Here is a 27511-nt window from a genome sequence, read left to right as displayed (position 1 = left end):
TATATATATATATATAGATATAGATATATAGATATAGAGATAGATATATAGATAGACAGACAGACAGACAGACAGACAGACAGACAGACAGACAGACAGATAGATAGACAGACAGATAGATAGATAGATAGATAGATAGATAGATAGATAGATAGATAGATAGATAGATAGATAGATAGATAGATAGATAGATAGATAGATAGATAGATAGATAGATAGATAGATAGATAGATAGATAGATAGATAGATAGATAGATAGATAGATAGATAGATGGATGGATGGATGGATAGATGGATGGATAGATGGATAGATAGATAGATAGATAGATAGATAGATAGATAGATAGATAGATAGATAGATAGATAGATAGATAGATAGATAGATAGATAGATAGATAGATAGATAGATAGATAGATAGATAGATAGATAGATAGATAGATAGATATCTTTGGGAAGTGGGGAAGGGGGGCTGAAGTCTCAATTTAGTTACAAGTCAACATGTTCTAGGAAGTATACCTGTATCTCCGATTCCGGAGCCTTTCATATATTATTGTGGTTTATGGTTTACGAAGCATGTGGATACAATTCAGCAAGCTAATAACACAGCTGTGTGTACATATATAATCAAGATTGCATACCTGCAGCACAGTTTTAGATGCGAACACAGTCCTGTGCTACCACCTATTGGTGGATCTAAGTATAGCATGCACCTGTGTTCACCTTTATGACTCCCCCAATTCTTCCATATGGATAATACACAATAACAAAACATGTCCAGGATAGAATACTGATCATGGCCAGATTCATACCTGCAGATAGCTATTCACCTGTTTTTAACTGCATAAATGTGACTTTTTTGGCCGAGCTTGTCATTTATACATTTATGCAGTGCAGTGACAAGCTAGCTAGCTCAGATTATTATGTTTGATGTTTGAATCAATACCAAACTGGCAGATCCATTCTTAGATACATGTTTATAATAAAGCTGAATTTCAGGTATGGCTATTTTTACATAGATACATGAATCCATGTTATAAATATGTGTGATCCTCACTTAGCGCAGGCACCATTTGTATAAAGCATTTTGGGGGAGATTTACTAAACTTGGAGACCTCAGAATCTGGTGCAGCTGTGCATGGTAGCCAATCAGCTTCTAATATCAGCTTGTTCAATTAAGAATTCACAATAAGCCAAGATACACACTGAGGTTTGAAATCATGTGAAAATAGTTCAGAAACAACTTTTGGGAATCGGTGCGGCAAAGTCGGCATTGCACCGATTCGGACGGTGCTGTTGCCAGCCATTGACCGGCAATAAAAAACCTGTTATGGTGGGGGAGTTAGATAAATTGTGTCTAGGAAGGAAGATACAGTAAACCCCCCTCCATTGCGGGGGTTACGTTCCGGACCCAGCCGCGAAAAGTGAAATTCCGCGATATAGAAAAACCCTATTAAAATGCATTGTAGGCATGATTTTTTTACTGTCACTGTACGTGTAAAATCATTTTAAGGTCTTTAAACACACTTTTAAAACAATAGAAACTCATTTAAACACATAAAAGATACTAAGAGACATAGCAAGAGCTATGAAAAACACAAAAATATTTCATTTTTAATGATTTATATAGTAAAATAACATTACAAAAAAAAAAGCGAATTACCGGGACCGCAAAAACTGAACAGCGATGGAGCGGTGGATTACTGTATTATTATCCTTCTGGCAAGATACTGGGGTATGCTGCATACAAATCTGGCGAGAAGGCAATCCCATATTGTGCTGCAGTGTCTTCCCAGGAGATTTGGGCTATTTAGCATTCCTCTGGATCTCATCAGCAGAATGGTGATGTCACCCCTGCAGTACCAAAGTCAGGAAATTTAGGTATTCCTCCCCCACAGTTTTTCCTTTATTTTGCATTTTAGTGCAAGGGGATCTTACTATTTTAGTGCAAGGTCAGCTTTAAATACTTACCTTCTTCTCTGTTCCAGCAATCTTCGCTGTGCAGCACCTTACTTATGAAAGCATCCCCACCATCTCCCCGTAGTGTTCATGCCAGGCTCTGCCCCATTCATTTCTACAGGTGATCAGCATTTCTCAGGATTATGGCTCACCCATAAGAATAAATAGGGGCATCTCTGAATGGGACCCATGCTGAGCGGCCGACCTCCAGAATTCCTAAGGCATCAGGCCTGCCACTTAGAATGGGACCCGGAAGCAAGTGGAGATCACTAGAGTAGCGGTATCTTCTTCAGTTTACAGCTTCCAGGGGCATTGATCAGGTAGAATATATTCATATTTACATTGGTTGAAGCTGGACCAATGTCAATGTGTAAAAATATACCATACCAGGAGTTCATCTTTAATGAGTATCTGTCTTCAGCCATTCATTTCAACAATTTTCCCATTAAATTACTGTATATGTGCGTTTAACTTATTTTATGCATGTTATTTACCTGTAAAAGTCTCTCTTGTGTAGACATCCAAATGCCCTGAGACTGCTGCTGGGCATTGCAAACTTGGGTGTGATATCAGCAGCCCCAGCACTGTCACTCATTTGTTACTCTATAGTATTCACCTTTGCTCCTCCTCTAGCAGCTATATAAAAGATTAAGGGTCAGAGGAGCTGGGCCAGCACAACCTATAATTGCATGCTCCCAGAAGAGGAGAGGGCTATGATATGCTAAGAGGGAAGGGGTTATACTCAGATGGAGGGGGCTGTGCTAGGGAACTGACTCTTCCTGGAGTAGTCACATTTTCCAGCAAATTCAAAAGGACATTGCAAGTGAATAAAACACTGTTAAAGCGGAGTTCCACTCAAAAGAGTAACTTCCGCTTATTTGTCTCCCCCCCCCTCCCCAAAAGGTGCCAAATGTTTTTGATATGTATACTGTCCCCACTTTCGTCAGACCTTGCCGCGGCGAAGTATGTCAGAAGTTCGGCCCCCTCCTCCTCCCTCCTCCTTCCTCTGCTTCTTGGCCAGTAAGAGAGCGCAGCACGCTTCGCGCATGCGCAGTAGGCGCCAGGCCGTGAAGCTGCAAGGCTTCACTGCCGGGTTCTCTTACCGGCAATGGCGGCAACAGCATCCGACAGCCAATGGAAACATTGGCTGCGGTGCCGACATCGCAGGACTCCAGGACAGGTAAGTGTTGTAATATTAAAAGTCAGCAGCTACAGTATGTGTAGCTGCTGCCTGTTAACTTTTAAAGGGGGGGGGGGGACACCGCTCTAAGGTTTTTTAGGTTAGCGATAGGGTGTCTTTAAGCAGAACTTCAGTCTGAATATTTTTAGTTCTAGACAGGTCTAAGAAAGGTTTAGAGCCTTGGTTGAGTTTTTATTTGCTCCCTGTTTCCCCAGTGGGGATATTCTTCCTCTCTTCCTGTCCCAGTGACCTCACAGGAAGTGAGTCAAAGCTCCCAGATAGAGATACACACAGCACTAAAAAGCTGGCAGAGGTTCTAAACCCTCCACTTAACCCCGATCATTTAAAAAAAAGGCCTTGAGGGTTGATTTACTAAAGGCAAATACACTGTGCGCTTTGCAAAGTACAGCTGCACTCTGCAAAAACAGTTGCTCCAGAGTTTAGTAAATAAGCAGAAGCTCTGCTGACTTCTATCATCCAATCATGTGCAAGCAAAAATGCTTTTTTTTTTTTAAATTTTACTTGCATGTGATTGGGTGTTCGTTGCAAAGTAAAGCTTCACGTAATTTACTAAGCTCTGGAGCCATCGCATTTGCAGGTTATTTACTTTACTTTTACTTTGGTATATCAACCCTCTTGTGTCTTTTGGCTGGCCAGCTGGCCCTTCACTGTCTTTCTCACTGACCACCAGCGGTGGCCAGCCCATAAGGGGTGCAGTGGCGCCCCCCCCTAATCTCTAGGCGTTTGCCCCTAATCTCCATCCAGGATGGCGGATGCATAGGGGTAATTCACTAAAGCCAATTACACTGTGCACTTTGCAAATTATAGTTGCACTCTGCAAGTGCAGTTGCTCCAGAGCTTAGTAAATGAGGTAAAGCTTCGCCTTGTAAAGAATACCCAATCACATGCAAGGAAAATTTAAAAAAAAACAGCATTTTTGCTTGCACATGAATGGATGATGGAAGTCAGCAGAGCTCTTGCTCATTTACTAAGCCCTGGAGCAACTGCACCTGCAAAGTGCAACTGTACTTTGAAAAGTGCAAAGTCTATTTGCCCTTAGTAAATCAACCCCACAGAGTTCTAGGAGTTTTTTTTTTTTTTTTTTTTTTTTTAACGCACATGATTAGAGCCGGAGGCTCTAATTGGCTCCAAAAAGGTTGGGCTCCGGGTGCAGAGCACTGCACCCTGAACCTACCCACTTGTTACATGAGCGAATGAACATTCGCTATTGTCTTCCTGCTTCTCCTCCCGGCCAGTAAGGACAGGAAGCGGGTCCTAAGACCGGATTTGCCAGAAGGAGAAGCTACCGGATTGGCTAGGAGGCAAAGCCGCCAGCGACCTAGATGGGTTAAGTGCAGGACGGAAAGGTGGTGGTGGGGAGGGGGGGGGGGGGCGAGGGGTTTGTTTGCCACCCCCCAAAAAAATTGGGCACTAGCCGCCACTGCTGACCAAACAGATGAAGAAATCTCTCCAACAAGGACAGAAAAAACTGACATCTAAGCCTTTTCTACTGGACTGAAAATGGTTCAAAAGGTGCTGGATGGAGTTCTGCTTCAAATTAAACTCTGCTAATCTCGTGGGATCTCTCTTTGCAAGATAAAAAAAAAAAAAAAAAAATTAAAAATAAAGCTAAAGCTATGGGCCATAACACAAAAACATCCCCTTTTTAGAAAAAAGGAAGGCCAAATGCGCTACTTATGGGGTATGAGACGTGTGGGGTGTATATATAAAGTGTAAGTATAAATCCGAATAAATAAACAGGTGGGCGATTCCCTTTTTAAATGCACCCCTAAACCTCCCCAAGTACAAAGGAACTGACTTCAACAGTCTCACTTTATTGTGAATTCAAAAAAACACAATCAATTGGCTGAAAATTAATTCAACTTAACCACTTAAGCCCCGGAGGATTTTCCTGCTCAAAGACCAGGGCCCATTTGCGATTCGGCACTGTGTGATTTTAACGGACAATTGCGCAGTCGTGCAACGCTGTACCCAAATGAAATTGATGTCCTTATTTTTCCCACAAACAGAGCTTTCTTTTGGTGGCATTTGATCACCTGTGCGATTTTTACTTTTTGCGCTATAAACAAAAAAAAGCAACAATTTTGAAAAAATAACAGTACAGTATTTTTAACATTTTTTTATATGAAATTCCCATAAAAAATGTAAAAATAATTTTTTTTTAACATTTTAGGCCAATATGTTTTCTGCTACATATGTTTGGTAAAAAAAATCGCAATAAACGTATTGAGATTGGTTTGCGCAAAAGTTATTGCGTCTACTGACTACGGGAAATTATTTATGTCATTTTTATTGTTTTGTTTTTTTACTAGTAATGGCGGCGATCTGCAAATTTTTTTGCAGGACTGTGACATTGCGGCGGACAGATCGGACCCTTGACTGACATTTTTGACACTTTTAAAGGGTACCAGTGATATTACTACAGTAATCAGTGCTATAAATATGCACTGTTACTGTAAAAATGACACTGGCAGGGAAGGGGTTAACTTTATTAGTGATCAGTGGGTTAAATGTATCCCTAGGGGCGTGTTTCTAACTGTGGGGGGGCGTGGCTTGTGATGAAACCATAGAGACATACGATCCTACATAGCAGAATCGTATGATCTCTGCAGTTACACCCGGGAGAATGACAAGCGGCTTTGTTTACATTAGCCGCCTGTTTTTCTCCCTCTCTCCAGCGGGAGATCGCGAGTGACCGGCGGACATTGGAGCGCGGGGATGTTAGTGAATGAGCGGGGCGGGAGCGCGCCTCCGGCGGCGCGCGCTCACCCCCTAGAGGCTCGTAGTCTAGCGACGTAGCCCTACGTCGGTTTGCCTGTACGGGGCTGACTGCTGCAGTAAATAGCTAAAGCAAATAGACCTTAAGTACCAGGACTTATAAAGCAACTTGGTTTCCCATAAATAAAGTAAGAGGTCAGTCCTGACACTGATTATTTAGCTAGCTTGTGTTCCGCTGTTGGTTTACTTACTGGGAATTATTTTCACCATGGCAACCTGAGCTAAGGTTTGAGAAGTACGACCAGCTACTGTGATCAATTATTGCATGGACTTGTTTGCCCCTGAAACTAGGATGTGAGCCTGATTCTATTTAATATGATTGCTTTTTCAGAGTGGATACTATTTCATAGCCATTTTAACTCTGTAACCTAAAAAATATATTTACAACTCACTTGAAAATCATTTAATTTATGTATTAATATGGCATATGACAGAGTGGAAAATGGTTTGTAATTGTTGGCGATCACTCTTGCTTTGCAGTGCCAGTTTCTGGGGTTAAATCAGAACTTATCCTAGATTTAAAAAAACGCGTGAGCAGAAAGGATTTTTTAATGCAGAAGAGACAGCCTATGTCTGCATGTCTTTTTATGTCTGCAATATAGCATAGTTGCCAACATTTGAAAAAACTTCCAGGGACACTTTGCAGCACATCTATCAATTACTTACCACACCCACTTCCCTGAAGCCCCACCCACTCCACATAATTAATCTCCGCCTACTTATCATCAGATTATAGGGTCTACTCAATATAGAGAGAATTACAGGAAATTGAAAAGGGAATTTTAAACTTGAGGTCAAAGTAGCAGAGTTGGAATAATTCTCCCATTCAGCTGCACTACTTCTGCCTAAAGTTTAAAATTCTCATCACAATTCCCTGCTATTCTAAAGTGTCAAATGTGCTCAGGTGTGACCATACAAAAAAATTAAATAGAAATAAAGTGCAAAGTGTAAATAAGTACATTGCCGGGACAATGTAAATTACCCGGGACAGGCTACTATTTGCCGGGACTGTCCCTGGAAAAACGGGACAGTTGGCAAGTATGAATAAAGGCTTCTCACCTTCCTCCTCTCAACATGCTTTACAATTTACATGTGCAGCTCAGTATATAAGCTAATGCTTATTGAAGTATGCGATAATAGCTATGTATTTACTCTCCAGTGTGGACATAGCTACCAACTGTCCCTGATTTCGAGGGACTGTCCCTGATCTGTCCCTCTTTCCTCCCTATTTATCCCTCGTTTTGGTCTGATCTATATGGTTGTATATAAAATGCACTTTTTATCTTTCAAAAAGTGTTTCCCAGTGCTAAACATTTCCTCCAATTTATAAATTGCTGCCTTTTTAAATTTCAAAAGCCAAGTTAAAGGAATAGTAGTGGTAAAAAAAAAAAAAAAAACACTTGTGGGTTTAGCCACTTAAGGACCACCCGCCACAGTTATACTGCAGTAGGGCGGCCCTCCTGCACAAACCGACGTAGGTATACGTCGGTTGTGTGCCTGCCTCTAGGGGGCGTGCTCCCGCCCCCACTCAGCAGCGGGGACTCCGATGCGCGGGGCAGGCGGCTCCGACTGTAGCCTGACACCCGCGATCAATCCCCGCTGAGAGAGAAGGACGGGCAGCTGTTGTACACACAGTTCTTCTCTCTGAAATGACCACAGAGCGCCTGTGATCCTTCTATATAGGAACACATGTCTTTGTGATAATTTCACAAGCCACACCCCCATACAGTCAGAAACACACCCCTAGGTACACATTTAACCCTTTGATCACCCAGTGTTAACCCCTTCCCTGCCTGTGTCATTATTACAGTAACAGTGCATATTTTTAGCACTGATTGCTGTAGTAATGTGACTGATCCCCCCAAAAGTGTCAAAAATGTCAGTTAGGGGTCCGATCTGTCCGCCGCAATGTCGCAGTCACACTAAAAATGGCAGATCGCCGCCATTACTGGTAAAAAAAACACAATAAAAATTACATAAATCTTTCCCGTAGTTAGTAGACACGATAACTTTTGCGCAAACCAATCAAAATATGCTTATTGCTATTTTCTTTTCCAAAAATATGTAGCAGAAAACAAACTGGCCTAAAATGTTAAAACATTTTGATTTTTATTTTTTTTTGGGAATGTTATGCAGAAATTAAATGTTTTCAGAATTGTTCACTCTTTTTTTGTTTATAGCGCAAAAAAGTAAAGATGCAGAGGTGATCACATACGACCAAAAGAAAGCTCTATTTGTGCGGAAAAGAGGACATCAATTTTATTTGGGTACAGCGTCGCACAACCGTGCAATTGTCCGTTAAAGTAATGCAGTGCCTAATCGCAAAATATGGCCTGGTCCTTAACCACTTGCCGACCAGTCACTGGGACTGTACTGCGGCAAAGTGGCTCGATTCCGTCCAGCGACGTAGACCTACGTCGCTGGACTCCTCCCCTTGTGGGCGGCTCTCGCGCGCCGCCGGGAGGCTCGCTCCCGCTGTTTTCAGTCAGAGCGGGAGTCGGGCCAGGAGAGGAGCGGCGGCGATCGCCGCTGCTCTTCCCCAATCGTCGGGGAATCGAGTTTGGAGATCCGCCCACTTGTGTAAACAGAGTGGGCGGATCTCCTAAGTGACAAACAGTGACAGATTGCAGGGTTCAGCATAGCTGAACATGCGATCTGTCCCTGTGTCACTCAGTCACCTCCCCCCACACACGTTAGTAAGCACCAGGCATACATTAACCCCTCCCTCTCCAATAAAATTAACCCCTTCCCTGTCATTTTTACAGTAACAGTGCATATTTATAGCACTGATTACTGTAGAAATGTCACTGGTACCCCCAAAAGTGTAAAAAATGTCAGTCAAGGGTCCGATCTGTCCCCTGCAATGTCGCAGTCCCGCAAAAAAAATCGCAGATCGCCACCATTACTCGTTAAAAAAAAAAACACCAAAAATGACAGAAATCTTTCCCTTAGTTAGTAAACGCAATAACTTTTGCGCAAACCAATCAAAATACGCTTATTGTGATTTTTTTATACCAAACATAGGTAGCAGAAAACAAATTGGCCAAAAATTTTAAAAAATTTTGATTTTTACATTTTTTTGGGGGGGAATTTCATATAAAAAATGTGAAAACTATTGTTATTTTTTCAAAATTTACGCTCTTTTTTTGTTTATAGTGCAAAAAGTAAAAATCGCACAGGTTATCAAATACCACCAAAAGAAAGCTCTGTTTGTGGGAAAAAAAGGACGTAAATTTCGTTTGGGTACGGCGTCGCACGACCGCGCAATTGTCAGTTAAAGTCGCACAGTGCCGAATCGCAAAAAGTGGCCTGGACGTAAGACAGCAAAATCCTCCGGTGGTAAAGTGGTTAAGGGGGAAAATCTTCCGGTCCAGAAGTGGTTAACTAATCATTCTTTTTTATAATTCACCTTTAAGGGGTGTGGCAGGGGTGTGTCCTATGCCTACATACTTTTACTAATAGGTGTCCCTCATTCTCATCTCAAAAATTTGGGAGGTATGTGGACCTCTTGAACCACAGGAGGTCTACACACGCCTGTTATCAAATATCTCGGTGACAATTCCACTTTAATCGACTGGTGGTGTAAAAACACCACCTCCTCTTTTTGGCTTTAATACACTATATTGCCAAAAGTATTGGGACTCCTGCCTTTACACACACATGAACTTTAACAGCATCCCAGTCTAAGGCTGAGTTCACACTTGTGCGAGCACCGACATCGCATGTGATTCACACCGCATTGCTGTGCAGATCAAAATAGGTTACAACCGAACTAAGGTCTTGTTTACATTAGCGTTGCCCTCTGAAGGGTTATCCAGAGTGGATCGCTTTTTGAACCCTAGGCCCTGACTGCAAGCAAATATGCCGCCTCTCAGCAGCTGGGCCTTGGTGCCAAATATTTGCTTGCAATAGAGCTGTGCCGAGAACACGCGTCCTGCACGCTCCCAGACGCTCAAAAAAGCTCCCAATCGCTTCTAATGATTGGGGGTTTTTCAATCATGTGATCGCTGTGACAGCCTGTCACGGTGGTCACATGGTCACAAGCCCTGCCCTACCTCGCCTCCTGGAATGTCAAACCCCTTAAAGGGCCAGCGGGAGTCGGTGCCAAGGGGTTAAAGAGCAAAGCAAAGCATTGCAGCTGTGGCAAGTATACAAAACCGGCTGCCTTAAAGTGTTACTAAACCCAGGAGCCTGCACTCACTATATCTGGTCTCACACAGTACACAGAACATAGAAATGCAATTATTTTAGTAAATATAAACTGCTAAAAAACTTTTTCTCATCTGTACTTACTTATAAAAAAAAAAGATAAAATAAATAAATTAAATGTAAAATTTAGCGAAGACTAAGACTTAGGTCATATTTGCACATACCAGACGCATTGTGGTGCCATTCTGGTTCAATGCACTTCACTCGCACTTATAATGCATATTTATATACTATAGCAGTCTTGTGACTTCTATCAGTGTCTGGCCAAACACTGGTTAAAGCATGAAGGAGGAGTTTTGATTCTCCTCTGACTGTCCTATGAGGCTGCAGGACCCCTGATCCTTTGCCTGGACAGTGCTAATTGGCCCTGTGCTGATCACAAGCACCCCCCCCCCCCAAAACAAAAAGGGGGGAAAAAAACTCTCTAGAAATACACACCCAAATAAGCATGTGCAGAGTGTCCCCAAGGCTCTGTACTATCAGCAGATGATTTAGGGACAGTAAAGGAAGGGGAGGATCAGGATCAAACAGCCTTTTCACACAATGCAGAGGATTAACCCTTTAGGTTCCACAGTGGTTATAACCAGCATGCTTTATTGCATATACAGACTGATTTTACTGTTGGGGGTTTAGTAACACTAAAGGGGTGGCAGTTTGGGGGCAGTAAAAATGTTGCTTACCTGTTTTTACCACCCTCAACCTAGTCTTAAGCAGCCCATAAATGTGTTTTTTTTTTTTTTAAACCAAAAAATAATCTGACTCGATTCCTCCATCCACACACCTAATGTGGATGGGGGAATCTTCCCTGCTGTGCTATTGTATTTTGACAACGGGGAGACTTCCCCAGCATCAGAATACACAGATCCGCACTACAGGCTATAGCCTACGGCACTGCTCGATTAGGGAAAATCTGACAGGTCAGTTGTACAGAAGTCGATCGGTAGATCAATTTCTGTACAGCCTCCCTGCCCATACATGGATGGAAATTTGGCAGCCAAATTTTGATCCAAGTATATCAAGCTTTGCTGCTTCAATGTAAACAATATTTTCTGAACAGGTCTTTCCAGGCTGCTTTGTGTGCTGGAGACAATGATCACCAGGACGAATAGAGGGGTCAGTATAATACGCATTATATACACCAGCAAAGGTCTCATTTATGTGATCTTATGTACAGATTTTGCTTAGAAAATATCCATAGCAGGACTGCAGTGAGCAGTTATTGCTGGTTGGTTTGCACCATGTAAACATTCACAGAACTTTTATCTCTCCATAAAACAAATGTAGTCATGTAAGTTTTGAGCTGAGCTCTATAGCAGGGGTGCAGTGTACATAATTATCCGCAGTTGCTTTACTAGAGGTCTAGATAACCTCAACGCAATTCCACAGAACTGGCAGACTACCAAATTACACAAAACTTTAAAGCAATTTTAGTATGAAGTAGCAGGAAACAATACAGCTGAGCTAACTTTTGGAATGTGAGGGTGATTCTTTCGTCAGTGGCCAGGAGCAAGGTCAACATATCACAAGGCATTTTTTGCATATTTTCTATATTTACCTTGAGAATCACAAATGACTACTGGTTAACAAGTTCTGCTTGCAATTACATTGTGGCTGTGGTATGACTCAGTTTTTCCCTAATTTAAAGGAGAGAACCCCCCACCCTTTCCCGAATTGGATAGTAAGATAGGAGAAAAAAAGGGGGGATTGCATGGTGCCTTGCATAAATAATAGTATACCCCAAAAAATATAAAACCAGGAAAATTTATTAATGCATCAAAGATATTAAAATCATCAAACAGGTAACCATAGCACAATTTTCTATACAGATACTGTATCCAACTAGACAGTTAGATAGATACAAGGTGGGTAATTCAAGATCAACGTGTTTCGCCCTATTCAGGGGCTTCTTCAGGATCCAAATATGAAGAATTACCAACACTTAATTCATATATACTAGTACAAATAAACCCCTTCTTCCGTGCATCAACCGACAGTCATATATTTACACAGAGGGAGTCCCAAAAGCGTCTCCACTCAAGTGCCTGCTTGTGATAAAAACGTCTCAATCCTGAATGCAGCGCCAACTGCTCACAGCCACACCGGTCCCATTCCTAATTTAACCCCCCTACCAAAAAATTAAAAATACAGTACAGGAACTTTGAAAAGCCACATACTATCAGATCAATTTTTTTTTTTTAATACGACTGCTCATCTTACTACTTAATTCATTGAGAGTTTATGAATACAATTACAATTTCTGAAATAATTATCTTCATTGTTCAATTACAATTTAAATAGTGCGACAGAACTCTTGACTCTGTGCAGGATTCCGCCTACTTAAAGTCTAAGTTAGGAATACAATTAAATATGCAGACAAAGGTCCCCAGCAGGTTAAAAAAATTAAAGCTGAACTAAAGGCTTAAAGTGATACTAAACACACCCTGTTTATTTTACATCGTCCGTTCTATTCCTGTATATGGATGATGATGGCACTGTAATTATTTTAATTTAAAAAAAAAATCTAAGTATCTTTTTCCCAATCGATATACAGCTGTCACAGGACCCAGATCCTTCCCAGCCTGTCTGCAGGGAAACATAAGCAGGAGAAATTTCTAGTCCTCTGCTTCTGGTCACATGTTAAAAAAAAAAAAAAACAGCCTTTGGAATACAGTAAAAATAATTAATATCAATAAACTGTTTTAAATTGTCATACTACTTTGAAATCAAATCTTCACTATTTTGTGGCAATAACATGGTGCAGGCTGATTTCTGACAGTCACAGAGTATCTCACGCTCTTCCAGCCTATGTCTTAGATTAACAGGGAGGTGAAACCAATAATCTGTATGTAATATCTCTCCCCTTTTGTGTTTAGCTGGTTAGTGGACATGGAGGAGGACGGAGGGAGTGGGCTGGCATTTACCACTGTGTATACGACTCTATAGTCACATGGGCTACTCAGATGTGATAGGCATGTGCAGAGTTGCCACCACAGCTGTAAAATCCCTAGCTGAATTGGGGACATGAACAGAAGGTGGAGCTAGAGCAGTATCAACCAGGTTTTTATTTTCAGAGTACAGAAACGGAATCTCATAGTGACTACTACAGCATTTATTGGTAGTTTTTTTTATAATGTGGGTTTAGCGACACTTTAAAACGTACCCGCCCAGCGGTCCTGCGTCGGCTTCTTCTTCTGAGTGTCAGTCTTCTGGCCTCTTCATTCGCTGGCAGGAGGTGACATCACTCCTGCATATGCGCAGAGATTGGCCCAGCACTGTAAGCTGAGCTGTGCGTACGTAGTTCAGTTTACAGCGCTAAAGAAGATAGCAAGCAGGCAAAGAGGGGCATTTTAGTATAACTGTGGCGGGCAGTCGTTAAGCAGTTAAAGTGTTATGCTGTTATGCTGGTAGCAAGTGTCCAATGTATGGTTTGACCTAGCAACAAGGCAGGAAATTGGAAAGTAGCAATCTGGAGATTTCCGATCATGTGACTGCTGTGACAGCCAGTCATGGCAGTCACATGACTGAAATGCCTGCCTCCACCTCCCGGCATCTGAAACCTCTTAAACGGCCGGGAGGGGGGGGCCGTTTAAAATAAATTTTATTTTAAGGATTTGTTAAAATTATCCTTACATATTATATTTTATATTACTCTCATAGACCACAGACTGAGTGACTGAACGCTTTGAGAAAGGCCCACAAGAGAGCCGAAACGCGTCAGCAATTTAGGATTTTTTCTGAGTTTATTTCCCATTCCAACATCAAAGGGAAAACAGAAAAATCCACTGTTTAAGTCACCTGATAACACCATTGTCACTGATTCCACGGAATCATCTTTCTTTTCTTCACACTTGGGCTCTGTCCCAAGCACTACTGTCACTTAAATGCTTGTTGTATAACATACACTACCGGTATTTACAGATTAAATACTATTGTATTTTACCTTACTCATAATTTTTTGAATGATACAATGTATATTGCTTGATATACCCCTCACTTGCCCATAAAGTCTCACTTTATCTGGTCTGAGGCACCAGCAACCCCCATTACAATATACATATAGGGACGGTGGCAGAACCTACTTTAGTACATGTGATCAAAGGAAATTCCCCCCTTCTTTGGGACTGAGGAACTACTGCCTGCTATGCTAAGACTTGTAGTTCCCTTTGTGGGGACTAAGGCAAGGCAGCCTGCTATTCTGGAACTTGTAGTGCCCTCTGTGAGGGACTGAGGATTCCTCAGTCCTCCACATTCTAGGGCACTGTAAGTCCCAGCATAGTGGGCTCTCATTCCTCAGTCCCTCACAGCTGGGGGAAAAAACAACAGTTGAACATCTAAAGGACAACTCCAACCAAAACTACCAATAATGTACAGAGTCCATATTCTATATAATGTCAAAGCCCCGCTACCCCTCACCTTCCACCTAGGGTGCTGTCATTGTGTAGGGCAAGGGGGTCCAGCTCCATCCTTTTCCTCTAGCCACCCAGGGGCCCTGTCCTTCTCCCCCAGCTACCCAGGGGCCCTCTCCTTTTCCCCTAGCCACCCAGGGGCCCTCTCCTTTTCCCCTAGCCACCCAGGGGCCCTCTCCTTTTCCCCCTAGCCACCCAGGGACCCTCTCCTTTTCCCCTAGCCACCCAGGGACCCTCTCCTTCTCTTCCAACCACCGTCTCCTCCCCCAGTCACCCAGGGCCTTCTTCTTCTCCTCCTCCTCCACCAACCATTTTAGGACTCGTCCAACTTCCCTGGGGCTACTCACCCCCTTTGCGTAGTAGACACCACAAATCTATGACCAGCCTGCAGAGTGACAATTCGGCCTGGTTACCTGTATGTTCCTGGGCCAGGGCAGAGATCTCCTCCCAGAGCAACAACCGATGATAGCAGAGTGAGCTGACCGGGCAGTCGCTTCCTACTGATACAGGTACACGCCCACCGATTCCTCCACATCTTAGGATTACATGATCAGACGGCCAATCCCCAGGCAGAGAAGGCGGGGTAAGTGTCAGCGGACAACAGACACCTGGCAGCCGCAGTGAAGGAACTGCAGCACACTGCTGCAACTTTTATATCCGAGGATTTAAAACAATCTTTTACTTGGGAGATTTCCCTGACTGCGCCCTTCTAAATGTCGTCGCTCCGCCACTGACCGCGAGGCCCCTGTAGGTGCGAGGCCTTAGGCGACTGCCTAATTTGCCTAATTAGAGAGCCGCCTATGACTGTAGTAATGTCACTGGTACCCCCAAAAGTGTAAAAAATGTCAGTTAGGGTTCAGATCTGTCCACTACAATGTCGCAGTCCCGCTAAAAATCGCAGATGGCCGCCATTACTAGTAAAAAAAAAAAATGACATAAATCTTTCCCTTAGTTAGTAGACACGATAACTTTTGAGCAAACCAATCAAATTACGCTTATTGCGATTTTTTTTTTACCAAAAATATGTAGCAGAAAACAAATTGGCCTAAAATGTTAAAACATTTTGATTTTTACATTTTTTTGGGAATGTCCTATAGCAGAATGTGAAAAATATATACTTTTTTTGACAATTGTCGCTGTTTTTTTGTTTATAGCGCAAAAAATAAAAATGCCACAGGTGATCAAATACCACCAAAAGAAAGCTATATTTGTGGGAAAAAAAGGACATAAATTTTGTTTGGGTACATCGTCGCACGACTGCACAATTGTCCGTTAAATTAACGCAGTGCCGAATCGCAAAATAAGGCCTGGTCAGGAAGGGGGTAAAACCTTCCAGGGCTGAAGTGGTTAAAATGATAAAATACATACTTGAATCACATTTTTTTAAATCAGAGTTGAGTGTAACCCGAAGTGAATATTCACACAGTTGATTGTGTAAAGATTCTAAATCCCTTTTAGTAAATCAGCCTCCTAGTTGGAATACCTCCTCCTGTCCCCATAGTGTTATGAAGAAGCTACATATATTATATAACTATGTGTTAAAACCCCATGCAGTTTATAAAAGAAAATCTAGTTTTTAAAAGCGTTTTATGCATATACTGTGAAAATTATCAGCTCAAAGAAAATAATGTTAGCCATACTTGCTTTTAAGACAAAACTAAGAACTGTGCTAACATAAAGTTTTGTCTACCACTATATTAACCACTTGCCGACCGCCGCAAGTACATATACTGTGGCGGTCAGCCCCTCACAGGCAGAGTGACGTACCGGTATGTCACTAGCCTGTGAGGCTCTGGGGAGCGAGCGCGCGCCGCCAGAGGCACGCTCCCGCGTGGTCACGGACCCCCCCGCGCGTGTGACCGGCGGACCCGATGTCCGCCGCTCACTCAGCGATCGTCGGGGGAGAGGGAGAGAGGCAGGCGGCTTGTGTAAACAAGCTGCCTGTCATTCTCCCCTGTGTAGGAACACTGATCACACGGTTCTACTATTTAGGACCGTTGATCATTGGTCCTACAGCTCTAGCCACAGCCAATCACAGTTAGAATCACGCCCCTAGGGACACACACAGCCCCTCCCTCTCAAATAAAGTTAACCCCTTCACTGCCAGTGTATTTTTACAGTAACAGTGCATATGTATAGCACTGATTACTGTAGAAATGTCACTGGTAACCCCAAAAGTGTCAAAAATGTCAGTCAAGGGTCCGATCTGTCCGCCGCAATGTCACAGTCCCGCAAAAAAAATTGCAGATCGCCGCCATTACGTGTTAAAAAAAAAACAACAAAAATGACAAAAATCTTTCCCTTTGTTAGTAAACGCGATAACTTTTGCGCAAACCAATCAAAATATGCTTTTTGCAATTTTTTTTACCAAACATATGTAGCATAAAACAAATTGTCCGAAAATGTTAAAAAATTTTGATTTTTACATTTTTTTGGGGGGAATTTCATATAAAAAAATGTGAAAAATATTGTTATTTTTGCAAAATTTACGCTCTTTTTTTGTTTATAGCGCAAAAAAAGTAAAAATCGCACAGGTGATCAAATACCACCAAAAGAAAGCTCTGTTTGTGGAAAAAAAAGGACGTCAAATTCGTTTAGGTACAGTGTCGCACGACCGCACAATTGTCCGTTAAAGTCACGCAGTGCCGAATCGCAAAATAAGGCCCTGGTCAGGAAGGGGGTAAAACCTTCCGGGGCTGAAGTGGTTAAAATGATAAAATACATACTTGAATCACATTTTTTTAAATCAGAGTTGAGTGTAACCCGAAGTGAATATTCACACAGTTTATTGTGTAAAGATTCTAAATCCCTTTTAGCCCCGGTTCACACTTGTGCGTGTGCGGGGTTCGCATGTAATGTCGGAGCGCACTGCTCCGACATTACATGCGATCAGCTGTGCGGTGCGAGTTTAGCCATACAAACTGTATGGCTAAATTCGCATCGCTCCCGCAGCAAACACGCACAGGAGGCATTTTTGCAGCCGCATCAGGATCGGATCGCACAGCGGTTCACACTTGTGTGATCCGATCCTGTGCGAACTGCAAGATCGCACTGCGATATGCGATCAAACTGGGGGTGTCGTTAAGATTACATTGACACCCCCGGCGTATCGCATATGGCAGTGTGAACTGCCGGGGGTGCGTGTGCGATGCGGGAACAGGCTGCGAATTCGCAGCCTTCCCGCATCGCATATATGTGAACCGAGCCTAAGTAAATCAACCTCCTAGTTGGAATGCCCCCATAGTGTAATGAAGAAGCTACATTTGTTATATAACTATGTGTTAAAACCCCATGCAGTTTATCAAATTAAATGTTGTTTTTAAAAGTGTTTTATGCATATACTGTATATGTGAAAGTCATCAGCTTAAAGAAAATAATATTAGCCATTCATGTTTTTAAGACAAAACTAAGAACTGTGCTAACATAAAGTTTTGTCTACCACTATATTAAAACATTTGAAAGACAATCAACAACAATTTAGATTGTAAGCTCTAACGAGCAGAGCCCTCTGATTCCTCCTGTATTGAATTGTATTATAATTGTACTGGCTGCTCTCATGTTGTAAAGCGCTGTGCAAACTATTGGCACTATATAAAGCCTGAATAATAATAATATTAACAATAATTATAATAATAATAATGCTCACATATCCACAACTACACAAAACTTCTAAGTTAATCTTCTCCTGTATGATTTCAACACCAGTGAGACAGATAAAAGCACACACTGGCTGATTTTTAAACAAATACTTCCAATAATAATAAATAAAATAAAAAATTCAATGCATTCAAGATGTTACCTGCTCTTCTGAAGCTTCTCCTCCAAATGCTGAATGCTTGCGCCATCGAAACGGGTACTGTATAAGGTAGGTGAAAGCTGGCATCATTGAATTCCTGACAGTGGAACCGGTAATTGCAGCCTCTGGTTAAGTAATAAGATCAAGCAAATTCCCAGTCGTGACCTATATATATTAATCCAGTTTTGCTAGCTCATTTAATACTGTGCTCCTCGACCACATGCTAAAGAGTCTCTGTGCCTGGGTAGTTTTTAAAGTAAGTTTAAAACCAGACAATCAGGTTAGGATTTCAGAGTGAAGCCTTCGTCACGCCTACTGAGTTTAAAGTTAATGCTGGAATAATTGGATTTTTTTTTACAGAGCAGGTGTAGTAGACAATGCTACTGAGAAACTGGGATGTAACTTTACTTCTTTAATAAAGACAGAAAAGGTCTACATAGGCAGACATTAGTACACATTACACAAAAAAGAACAATAGAAAAACAAAGAGCGGAGGGCGCCGTGCCCGGGAGAAGAGTACAGTGTAAATATTGAAATGTCTTTTTTTTTAAAAACCGGAACAGAAAAAAAAACCTAACCAGGTACAGTACATAAAGAATACAATGGATTGGGGGATAACAATCATTTGGGGCAGGTCCTTGTAAGCTAGTTCTACAAGCCCTACTACATTGGCAGTGTCTCTGTACTAATGAATAACCCAGAAATGCCTGCCCCTATGCAGGATTTTAAAAGCCACAATGATTTAGTACCATTTAACGTGCTAAATATATATATTTTTTTATAAACCATACTCCTGCTTCTCTTTGTTAAAAAAAAAAGGCTTCTAAATACCTTTTTTTAACTACTTGCCCCACCGGGCCAGTTCTGACATTTCTCTCTTACATGTAAAAATGTTTTTTTGCTAGAAAATACTTAGAACCCCCAGATATTATATATTTTTAAGCAGAGACTCTAGAGCAGTGGTTCTTAACCTTGTTGGAGGTACTGAACCCCACCAGTTTCATATGCGCATTCACCGAACCCTTCTGAATTGGAAAAATAAAATATGATTTTTTCAAATTCAAAACATAGGTATATATTTAGGTATATATTTATTATACATAGGTGCACAAAATGAATAAAACCATTAAAGAACAAAACCATTAAGAACAAAGAACAAAACCATTAAAACATGATTTTCACACAAAAGCAAAAACATAATAATGAATATTTACTGCAAATCAGTCAGGAGGACACCATGGGGTATAAGGAGGGCACACACTGGGGGGGGGGGGGGGGAGGGCCTAGGGGATACCATGGGGTGTCAGGAGGGCACACACTGGGGTGGGGTTGGGAGGGCATACCATGGGGTGTCAGGGGGGCACACACTTGGGGGGGGGGGGTTGGGAGGGCATACCATGGGGTGTCAGGAGGGCACACACTGGGGTAGGGGGGGGGGATGGGTGGGAATACCATGGGGTGTCAGGAGGGCACACGCTGGGAAGGAGGTGTTGGGAGGGCATACCATGGGATATCAGGAGGGCACACACTGGGGGGGGGACGTTGGGGGGACATACCATGGGGTATCAGGAGGGCACACACTGGGGGGGAGGTGTTGGGAGGGCATTCCATTGGGTATCAGGTATCGGCCTCACAATATTTTCTCGGGGGGATGAGCGGGGTGTGTCATCATGAATCATATGAGTCGGGTGTGTGTGTCTTGACCTCCGCCGAACCCGCGAGACTGACTCACCGAACCCCTGGGGTTCGATCGAACCCAGGATAAGAACCACTGCCCTAGAGAATAAAATAGAGAATAAAATAGTGGGTGTTGCAATTTTTTTATATCACGGTTTTCCAAATACAAATTCTTTTTTTAAAAAATACACTTTAATGAATTTTAGTGAACACAAACACAATATAATACCCAATTTTTTTGTGTATTATATATAACATAAAAGATGATGTTATTCTAAATAGATACCAAACATGTCATGCTTCAAAATTGAGTACACCCGAGGAATGGAGGCCAACTACGGTACATAAAATTATCTATAGGCGCCAGGTTACAGCTTACCAGTGTAGCGCTATCCTCGCAGGAGCCACTGGTATGTTGCCCAGGTCTTTCCTACTTTAACTCCACAGCCAGGTTCAAGGTAGCTTCACGCAGCCAGGGGCACACACTCACTTCAGCTTGTTACTCCAATGACTAGTCTAGGGGTTTGTTTTTGTTGTTTTATTGGAGAAATTGGATAGGGTAAAGGATATAGTGGGATACTTCCAAAGTGAACTATTCACACCGAGGACTCTAACTTCCTTTCCTAGTGAAAGTTGGCTGAAGTCTTTGCAGAAGGCAGATAAAGACTTCTTCACAGCAGTAGCACACTGATTGAAGAACTGAGCAAAGTCCTTTAGTAAAGTAATGGACAGTCCTGGACAAAGCTCTAAGAACACTAACCAGTGTTCTCTTTGTGTGGACCCTCAGATGACTTAGAGCAGGACTAATGGACAGTCCTGGACAAAGCTCTAAGAACACTAACCAGTGTTCTCTTTGTGTGGACCCTCAGATGACTTAGAGCAGGAATTCCCAGAATACGGCCCTGCAGTTGTTGCAGAACTATACATCCCATAAGGCATTGTAAAACTCTGACATTCACATACATGACTAGGCATGATGGGAATTGTAGTTCCTGAACAACTGGAGGGCCATAGTTTGGGAATCCCCGACTTAGAGCACAAGAGGGGATAACTGTCTAAGGCTCCATAGGGTGTCTGTACTAACAAGGCTCCTAAAGCACCACAGGCAGCAGCCTTCTCTCCCCGTGATACCAGACCAGATGCACTGTAGACTCTCCCTCTGTCAGCTATGGTAGGACCAGGGTCAGCCACACAGGCTTCAGGCCCTCAGGTGGTCCACCTGAGGCCATATGGCAACAAGTTCTAGGGGAGGCAGCACCTCTCCCCCAGCCTGGTGCAATCCTCTGCTAGGAAAGACCCAGAGCCCATGTGCTCCTGGAATATAAATACAGACACCCAGCATGCACTGGGGCACCTCCCTTTGTAATTTTCCAGGACTATATGAATACTCAAGCACCCATCTGTATGGTTTCAACCTACTATCCATCACTTTCCATAGTTGCTAAAACAATTCAAGAGAGCATGAGCAGCACCAGAGCACACTGAGCAGACTACATTAGCCAATCATCACTCTCTGCTAAGCATGGCCTGTGACAGGTCCTCTTCTTGGAGATACTTGGGGTCTATTAAACCCATATCCCTTTTCTGGCCTCCAAAGTATCTGATCAAACTGATATTAGTTTGATCAGATGCTTTCAAAAGCTGGTAACAGCTTGTTTACAATAAACCGAAACGGAAAGTAACAAAATCCAACAGTTAAAGATAAAAATCTAAGTATTCTCCTGCTTGGGCAGTAATAGAATCTACGCCGCTAATGTTGGGGAGACCAGGTGGGTGTACAGGATCCTTGTGCAGTTTTGGCAAGTAATATATAACTGGAACTCGAGGGGTCCTAGGAATGAGATAAGCACGCTCCCTTTTATTTAGGATACCTCCACTAAACCCCCCCCCCCCCAATACCAGCTTAGATAAATCCTTTTTAAATCTAACTGTTGGATTAATTCTCATGGAAATGTATGTATCTGCATCGGACAAGATTTTGTACATCTCATCAAGATAATTTATCTTATATTACGATGCTGCCTCCCTTGTCAGCAGAGCATATGACCACATCCTTGTCAGCAGAGCATATGACCACATCTTTAATTTCCAATTGTATATCATGGTTATTAAGAGGACAGTTGTTATTTACCTTTTTCCATTAGTTCCGTGAGCTTGATTGGCTGTTATTGGTCTCTGATAAGTTGTGCTTTTTACTCCACTTTTTATTTTTTTTTGTCCTCTAGATCAGTGGTCCTCAACCCTGGCCTACAGGGCCCACTAACAGGCCAGGTTTGCAAGATAACTGAAATACATCCCAGGTGATATCATTTGCTGCTCAGTGATTGCAGTACTCTAGTCTGCATCTCCCCAAGGTAATACTTAAAATCTGGCCTGTTAGTGGGCCCTGAGGACCGGAGTTGAGGACCACTGCTCTAGATGCATCAGGAGAGAGATCGGCCTTTTGGGTATTGTATGCAGCTATTTTCATCTAAAGCCTTTTTCCAATATGGCCAATAATGGCTTTCTGTTACGTAAATCCAATCCGGGGTTTCCTTTAAATGTTAATTGGTTGCCTGTTTTTAAGATGGCAGCTTCCATGCCCCAGATGACGTAATTTCTGACAAAACGCATTGGATGGAAGCAGAAGCCGCAACGTCCCTACGAATGAACGCGCATCGCAGAAAATTCTGGGTTATGTTGTTTTTCAATGACGATTTTAAATGCAACTTTTTGTAAGTGTTTTTTCTTGATTTTAATAAATTGTTTAACTGGATTTACACTATGTGAGAGTTTTTTGGCATTTTTACATGATTAATGGAGTTGGAGAGTATTAAAAGGAGGAACCGCTCTGAAGGGAGGGATCATTCCATGGGCAGCTGAGCTGGGGAATACCCTACTCAACAAGTGCTGTGTTTGACTGTTCTTATAGGGGTCACAGGCACTCTGGTAAGCTTCAGAGTGATATGTGGTGGAGGACACGTGGTGTTATCACAGCATTTGTAGAGATCAGCATGTTTTGATTCGCTAATGGATTATGCTATTGGTGTAATGGACTTTCACATCGCCTGTTTATGTCTGTTTGGACTGATTGCTTATCACTCATGTACCAATTTATGCACAGGTTATTAAAGCACTGCAGTTATTTAGCAGTGTCAGGGCTGGACTCACAGCAGCTCTCTTCTCTGTGCTTAGGCTGCTCAGCTGTCAGATAATTGTTAGCACTCATTGTTTCCTCAGTGGCTCACATGGATACTATTATCTGCTCATCAGTCCCACCTACAGCCAGCCCCTTCTGGCTATTTAGGCTGCTTTGTTTATTCCTTTCCTGCCTTCGCCTTATCAACATATCTGGAGTTTCTCTGCTGTGTTTCTGTGAAAGACTTTGCCTGGCTGATGTCCCTTCTGGTTCCTGATCCTGTTCCCCTGCCTCTGACTACGCTGATTTCTGGTTTCCTGATTACTGGCTCGTCTGACTTCCTGATTTGGCTTCCGACCCCTGGCTTATGTTTTGACTATGTTCTGTACCATTTTTTACCATTACATTAGAGGTGTGATTTTACTGCCTTTTCTGTCTCAGTCTTCTTCATGGTTCCCGATACACAGTTACAGTTGTTTAGAGTATAACTGTACTGTATGCTGGCTGTTATATTTTTGTTTTTTTCTTTTCTGCGCAGCCCATGTCACAATTTTCCTAGAGTCCCATGATATATGCTACACAGGGAAGTCTGAACTAGCTTTCCATGTCTGCACTGCGATGATTTACGCTGTAGCGGTCATGTGATCTAGAAAAAAAAACTTGCCTGTGCAGTGAAAACAGAGCATTAGCAGTTCATATGGCAGTGAGCGAGCATATAAAGGAGGGAAGCAGCAGTGTACGGCAGGATCAAAACAGGTTTTTATTATTCTATATAAAATCAATGCGCGGATCATTAAGGAATTATGTATGCTATAAAATGCTGTGTGTAAAAGCATTTCAAAAGTTTCTGGGTTTAATGACAGGTTAGTGTAAAATTGGATATTTACTGTTCCTGACACATATGCATGGCAACATACGGATGGCTAACTCCACCCCCTGGACTAATAGGACTGGTTACACTATGTAGCACTGTCCCCATAGGGCTTACTGTATAATGACTTCTCGGGCCTCCTCTGATTACCAGCACACAGTCTCACTACATTATCTTCGGGACACTCACTATCATCCCCTTTACTGACACCCGCCCACTGACTCTTCTAGTTGCACGGTTGGCCCCCCTCAGGTCAGGCCCCTTGACACAGATTTATACTCACTTTACTGCAGAATCAGATCCTCCAGTGTCTCCCCTTTCAGTCAACTTCATCTGACCTCTGGGTTCAGTTTCTCACTAGCACCCTCCAGGCCCTCAGGTCAATTACCTGAGATCGCACTACCCCTCTACAGAGGAGGAGGCAGCTGCCCCCTCCCTCTGGGACTCCGCCATCCAGCCGAAAGACCCCGAGCACATGTGCTCCTGGCTTTTATACAGTATACCAGCATGCACCAAGGTATTTTTCCTCTGCCAAATCACCAGGGCTGTATCAAATGCCTCTACACTCATTTGTCAGGTTTCCTCCCACTTTCCAATATGTCTCACTATTGGACCAGTGTGAAACACTCTGCAGACAGAACGAGTTGCACCTGGGCACATTGAGCAGACCTCACTAACAGATCCTGCTCTCTGGTAGGCAGAAAACAATATAGATTTACTTGCAGTCCTTCTGGTAAGGAGACAGGACTAAAAACTAAACTTTCTCACTAGCACCTACCTAGGAGGGTGCTACCACTATAAATAAATGAATCATTCCCTGAACCCAGGCAAATTAAACCACAATGAATAGATGGGAGGAAAATTTAAATCTAAGCTCCGGGCGTAATTACATTTACTTACTCTATAAGGTTTCAAAGGAAGACCAAGTTGCTGCCTTGTCAGTATTTACGTGGCCATGGGAGCAGCTGTGACCACTCCAGACACCTTATAGTGAGGATGTGTGGACTGTATCTTTTAGGTGAAGTCTTGGGGTGTCAGAGATACTTTCAGGTGTAGGCCCCCTGGCTCTGCCACAGCCAGGACCTTGATATACATCAGCTTGAATCAGAAAAACTGCTGAGGGGGGAATGGGGAAGTACCCATCCATGTGTGGAATCTCTTCAACAAGAAGACCCTGCTGTTCTAAAGCTCAGACCCATTATCAGCTGCTTTATCAACCTTCTGGGTGCACCTTATCAGGGATTGGCTCGAGCACAAAAAAATATTCAGGCTGCCCATTTAACTTTCCTGCCCACTATGTTCTAGAAGCCTGTAGAGTCCAGGGGGGAACAATCAAACCTGCAGCCTGTGAGATCCACAACAGCCCAAAGTAATCAAAATCTGCTCCAATGGTTACAGAGGAGCCAACAAAAGAAGTACATTTACCTAACATCCTAGCAACTTATCTAGTAGGGTGCTACATTTAAGAGCCAATTGTCCTTGAAGTTGTTCATTGTCCTTTCCATGCTCCTAGTATGTGTACAAATACATTATCTGAAGATTTAAAAAATGCTGTCTTATTCAGATGAGTTAGAATGGTTGGAATAGCCCACATCTAAAAAAATTATTGTGATCTGTGAATGTGCTTAGTAAACTTCGCAAGACTATTTCTTGATTCTAGTACAGATATAACTTTAGGAGGTTAATGGAAAATTGTTTTAGGACTACTTGGAAAAGACACATATGAGGCTCTTTGCAGTTCAAAGCTTGGTTTTCCTAAAACCCTCTAACTAAAGGAGTCAGCATTTAGAAAGATCTATTTGAGGGTTAAGTTCCAAGTGTTAGCATCTAGTGGATGAAATAAAGAAGAGTACAAAGAACAATATTTAGGTCTCAACCGGTAATAAATTTAATTCTTGAGGGTCTGATTTTAGACAATCTTTTATAAACTATATCACTATTGGATGAGATGCCCAGCGAGTAGCCAAAAATGTTGACCAAGCCGAAATATGAACTTTTAGTGTATTATCCCCCAGGTTCATGTTCAAGCCTTGTTGAAAAAAGTCAAGGACATTTTTAACATTCAGGACAAGCAGAATAAAACGTAATATTGGTGCACGGGACAGGTGCATTTCCCAAATTTTGGAGTACCCTGAATTGGTGGAGTATTCTTTAACCTTTTCTTATCAATATTCATGCCGCTAAATGGAACCTCTCTGGACACGGGTGAAGCATATGGTCTTTAAATAGGAAATCTGGAAGAGACAACAGAGGATACAATGTGACTGAGGAAGAGGAAAAAAACAGCCTGCATGACCAAAAGGGGATTATTGCAATAACTGTCCCCTGATATAACTGGATTATGTCTGTAAGCAGGTGCTTCTAAGGGACTTACTGTATTTTTTTTTTTTTTAACATGAGTGACTATTGTGGTTCTGATTACTTTGTTTGCACTTCTTTGTAAAATGGTATAGTGCCATCTGAGTAAATTGCACTGTTTTTTTATATGGCCCTGCAAAGTAGGTTATCATTACTGGCTTGGTTTTCCCAAGCTTTTTGGGAAGTACTGCCCTCTGCAGGGGCAAACAGTTTAAAGGGGAACTGCCTCTAGGGCATGTGGTCAATATCTCCATGCATGGGCAGGGAACAGGAACTGAGCTAGGATATAGATGCTATTTCTTTGGAAGCTGCAAATTGTGGGAACCTAGTTGGGGTTCCAGGGATATGGACGTATGCCATTGCTTAATGAACTAATGCACTCTAAAGGAATTTCTTATCTATTTAAGGAATGACTACCTCTTGGGGCAGGGGCACCAGGAAACACCTAAGGGGCACAAAAAAACACTTTATATTAGGAAAGATGTATATGAAGAATTGACTGTACATTTGCTATACTTCAATAATTGTTGGTAAAGAACTTTGTTGCTATATAACTCTGCAAGGTAAAGAGTTACAGAAGTTGGACCATGAATTACAAGGAGTTATTAAATATTTCTGTGTGGAGAAGTGTCAATTTTAAGATGCAGTGCTGCCTTCAAAGCCATACAGCCCCTGGGGGCACTAGTAAGCACTCTCTCCCTGTTCCCATATGGGCAATCCCCACATCCCAACGAGAATAAAAATCACTGGAACTGATGGGAAGAACACATAAGCTAGATTGCTAGACTCTAATTCTATGCACATTTCAGAGCATCCCAGTTCTTGCTGATGGGGACTTTTTGTAGATATACATTTCTGGCATTTCGTATTAGATAGGGTTGTCCTTAAATCTAGATTGGCTAAGATTTTCTTATTCAAGTACCACTCATGGGAGTAAAAGATTGTCTGCCAAAGAAATTCTGAGGTGCTTGTATGTAAACTGACTTTAAACCGAGAAGGTTGTTTTGGGCCAAAAGAAAAAATGGTTAAAAATAAAATGTAAAACCTGTGCTGAGATCTACAGTGGTAGCAGCACCTGCAAAAGCCTAAATACCCTGCTTAGATAATGTAATTAGGAAAGACAAATGTGCTCACCCACTA

At 42.3% G+C, this 27511-nt stretch overlaps 1 protein-coding gene across 1 annotated transcript in view; it reads right to left on the bottom strand.

Moving 5' to 3' along the window:
- ATP2C1 (ATPase secretory pathway Ca2+ transporting 1) overlaps positions 1-18555 on the bottom strand; it is a 235461-nt gene extending 216906 nt beyond the window's left edge. Inside the window, exon 1 of the mRNA XM_082258061.1 lies at positions 18351-18555. Coding sequence (XP_082114187.1) covers positions 18351-18437 — 87 coding nt within the window. The 5' untranslated portion in view covers positions 18438-18555. The remainder of the gene's footprint in view (positions 1-18350) is intronic.
- Positions 18556-27511: the final 8956 nt, after the last annotated feature.

The sequence above is a fragment of the Pelophylax lessonae genome, assembly GCF_965119305.1.
Source record: "Pelophylax lessonae genome assembly, chromosome: 5".
Taxonomy (NCBI): domain Eukaryota; kingdom Metazoa; phylum Chordata; class Amphibia; order Anura; family Ranidae; genus Pelophylax; species Pelophylax lessonae.
This window is presented reverse-complemented; position numbering and strand designations above follow the sequence as displayed.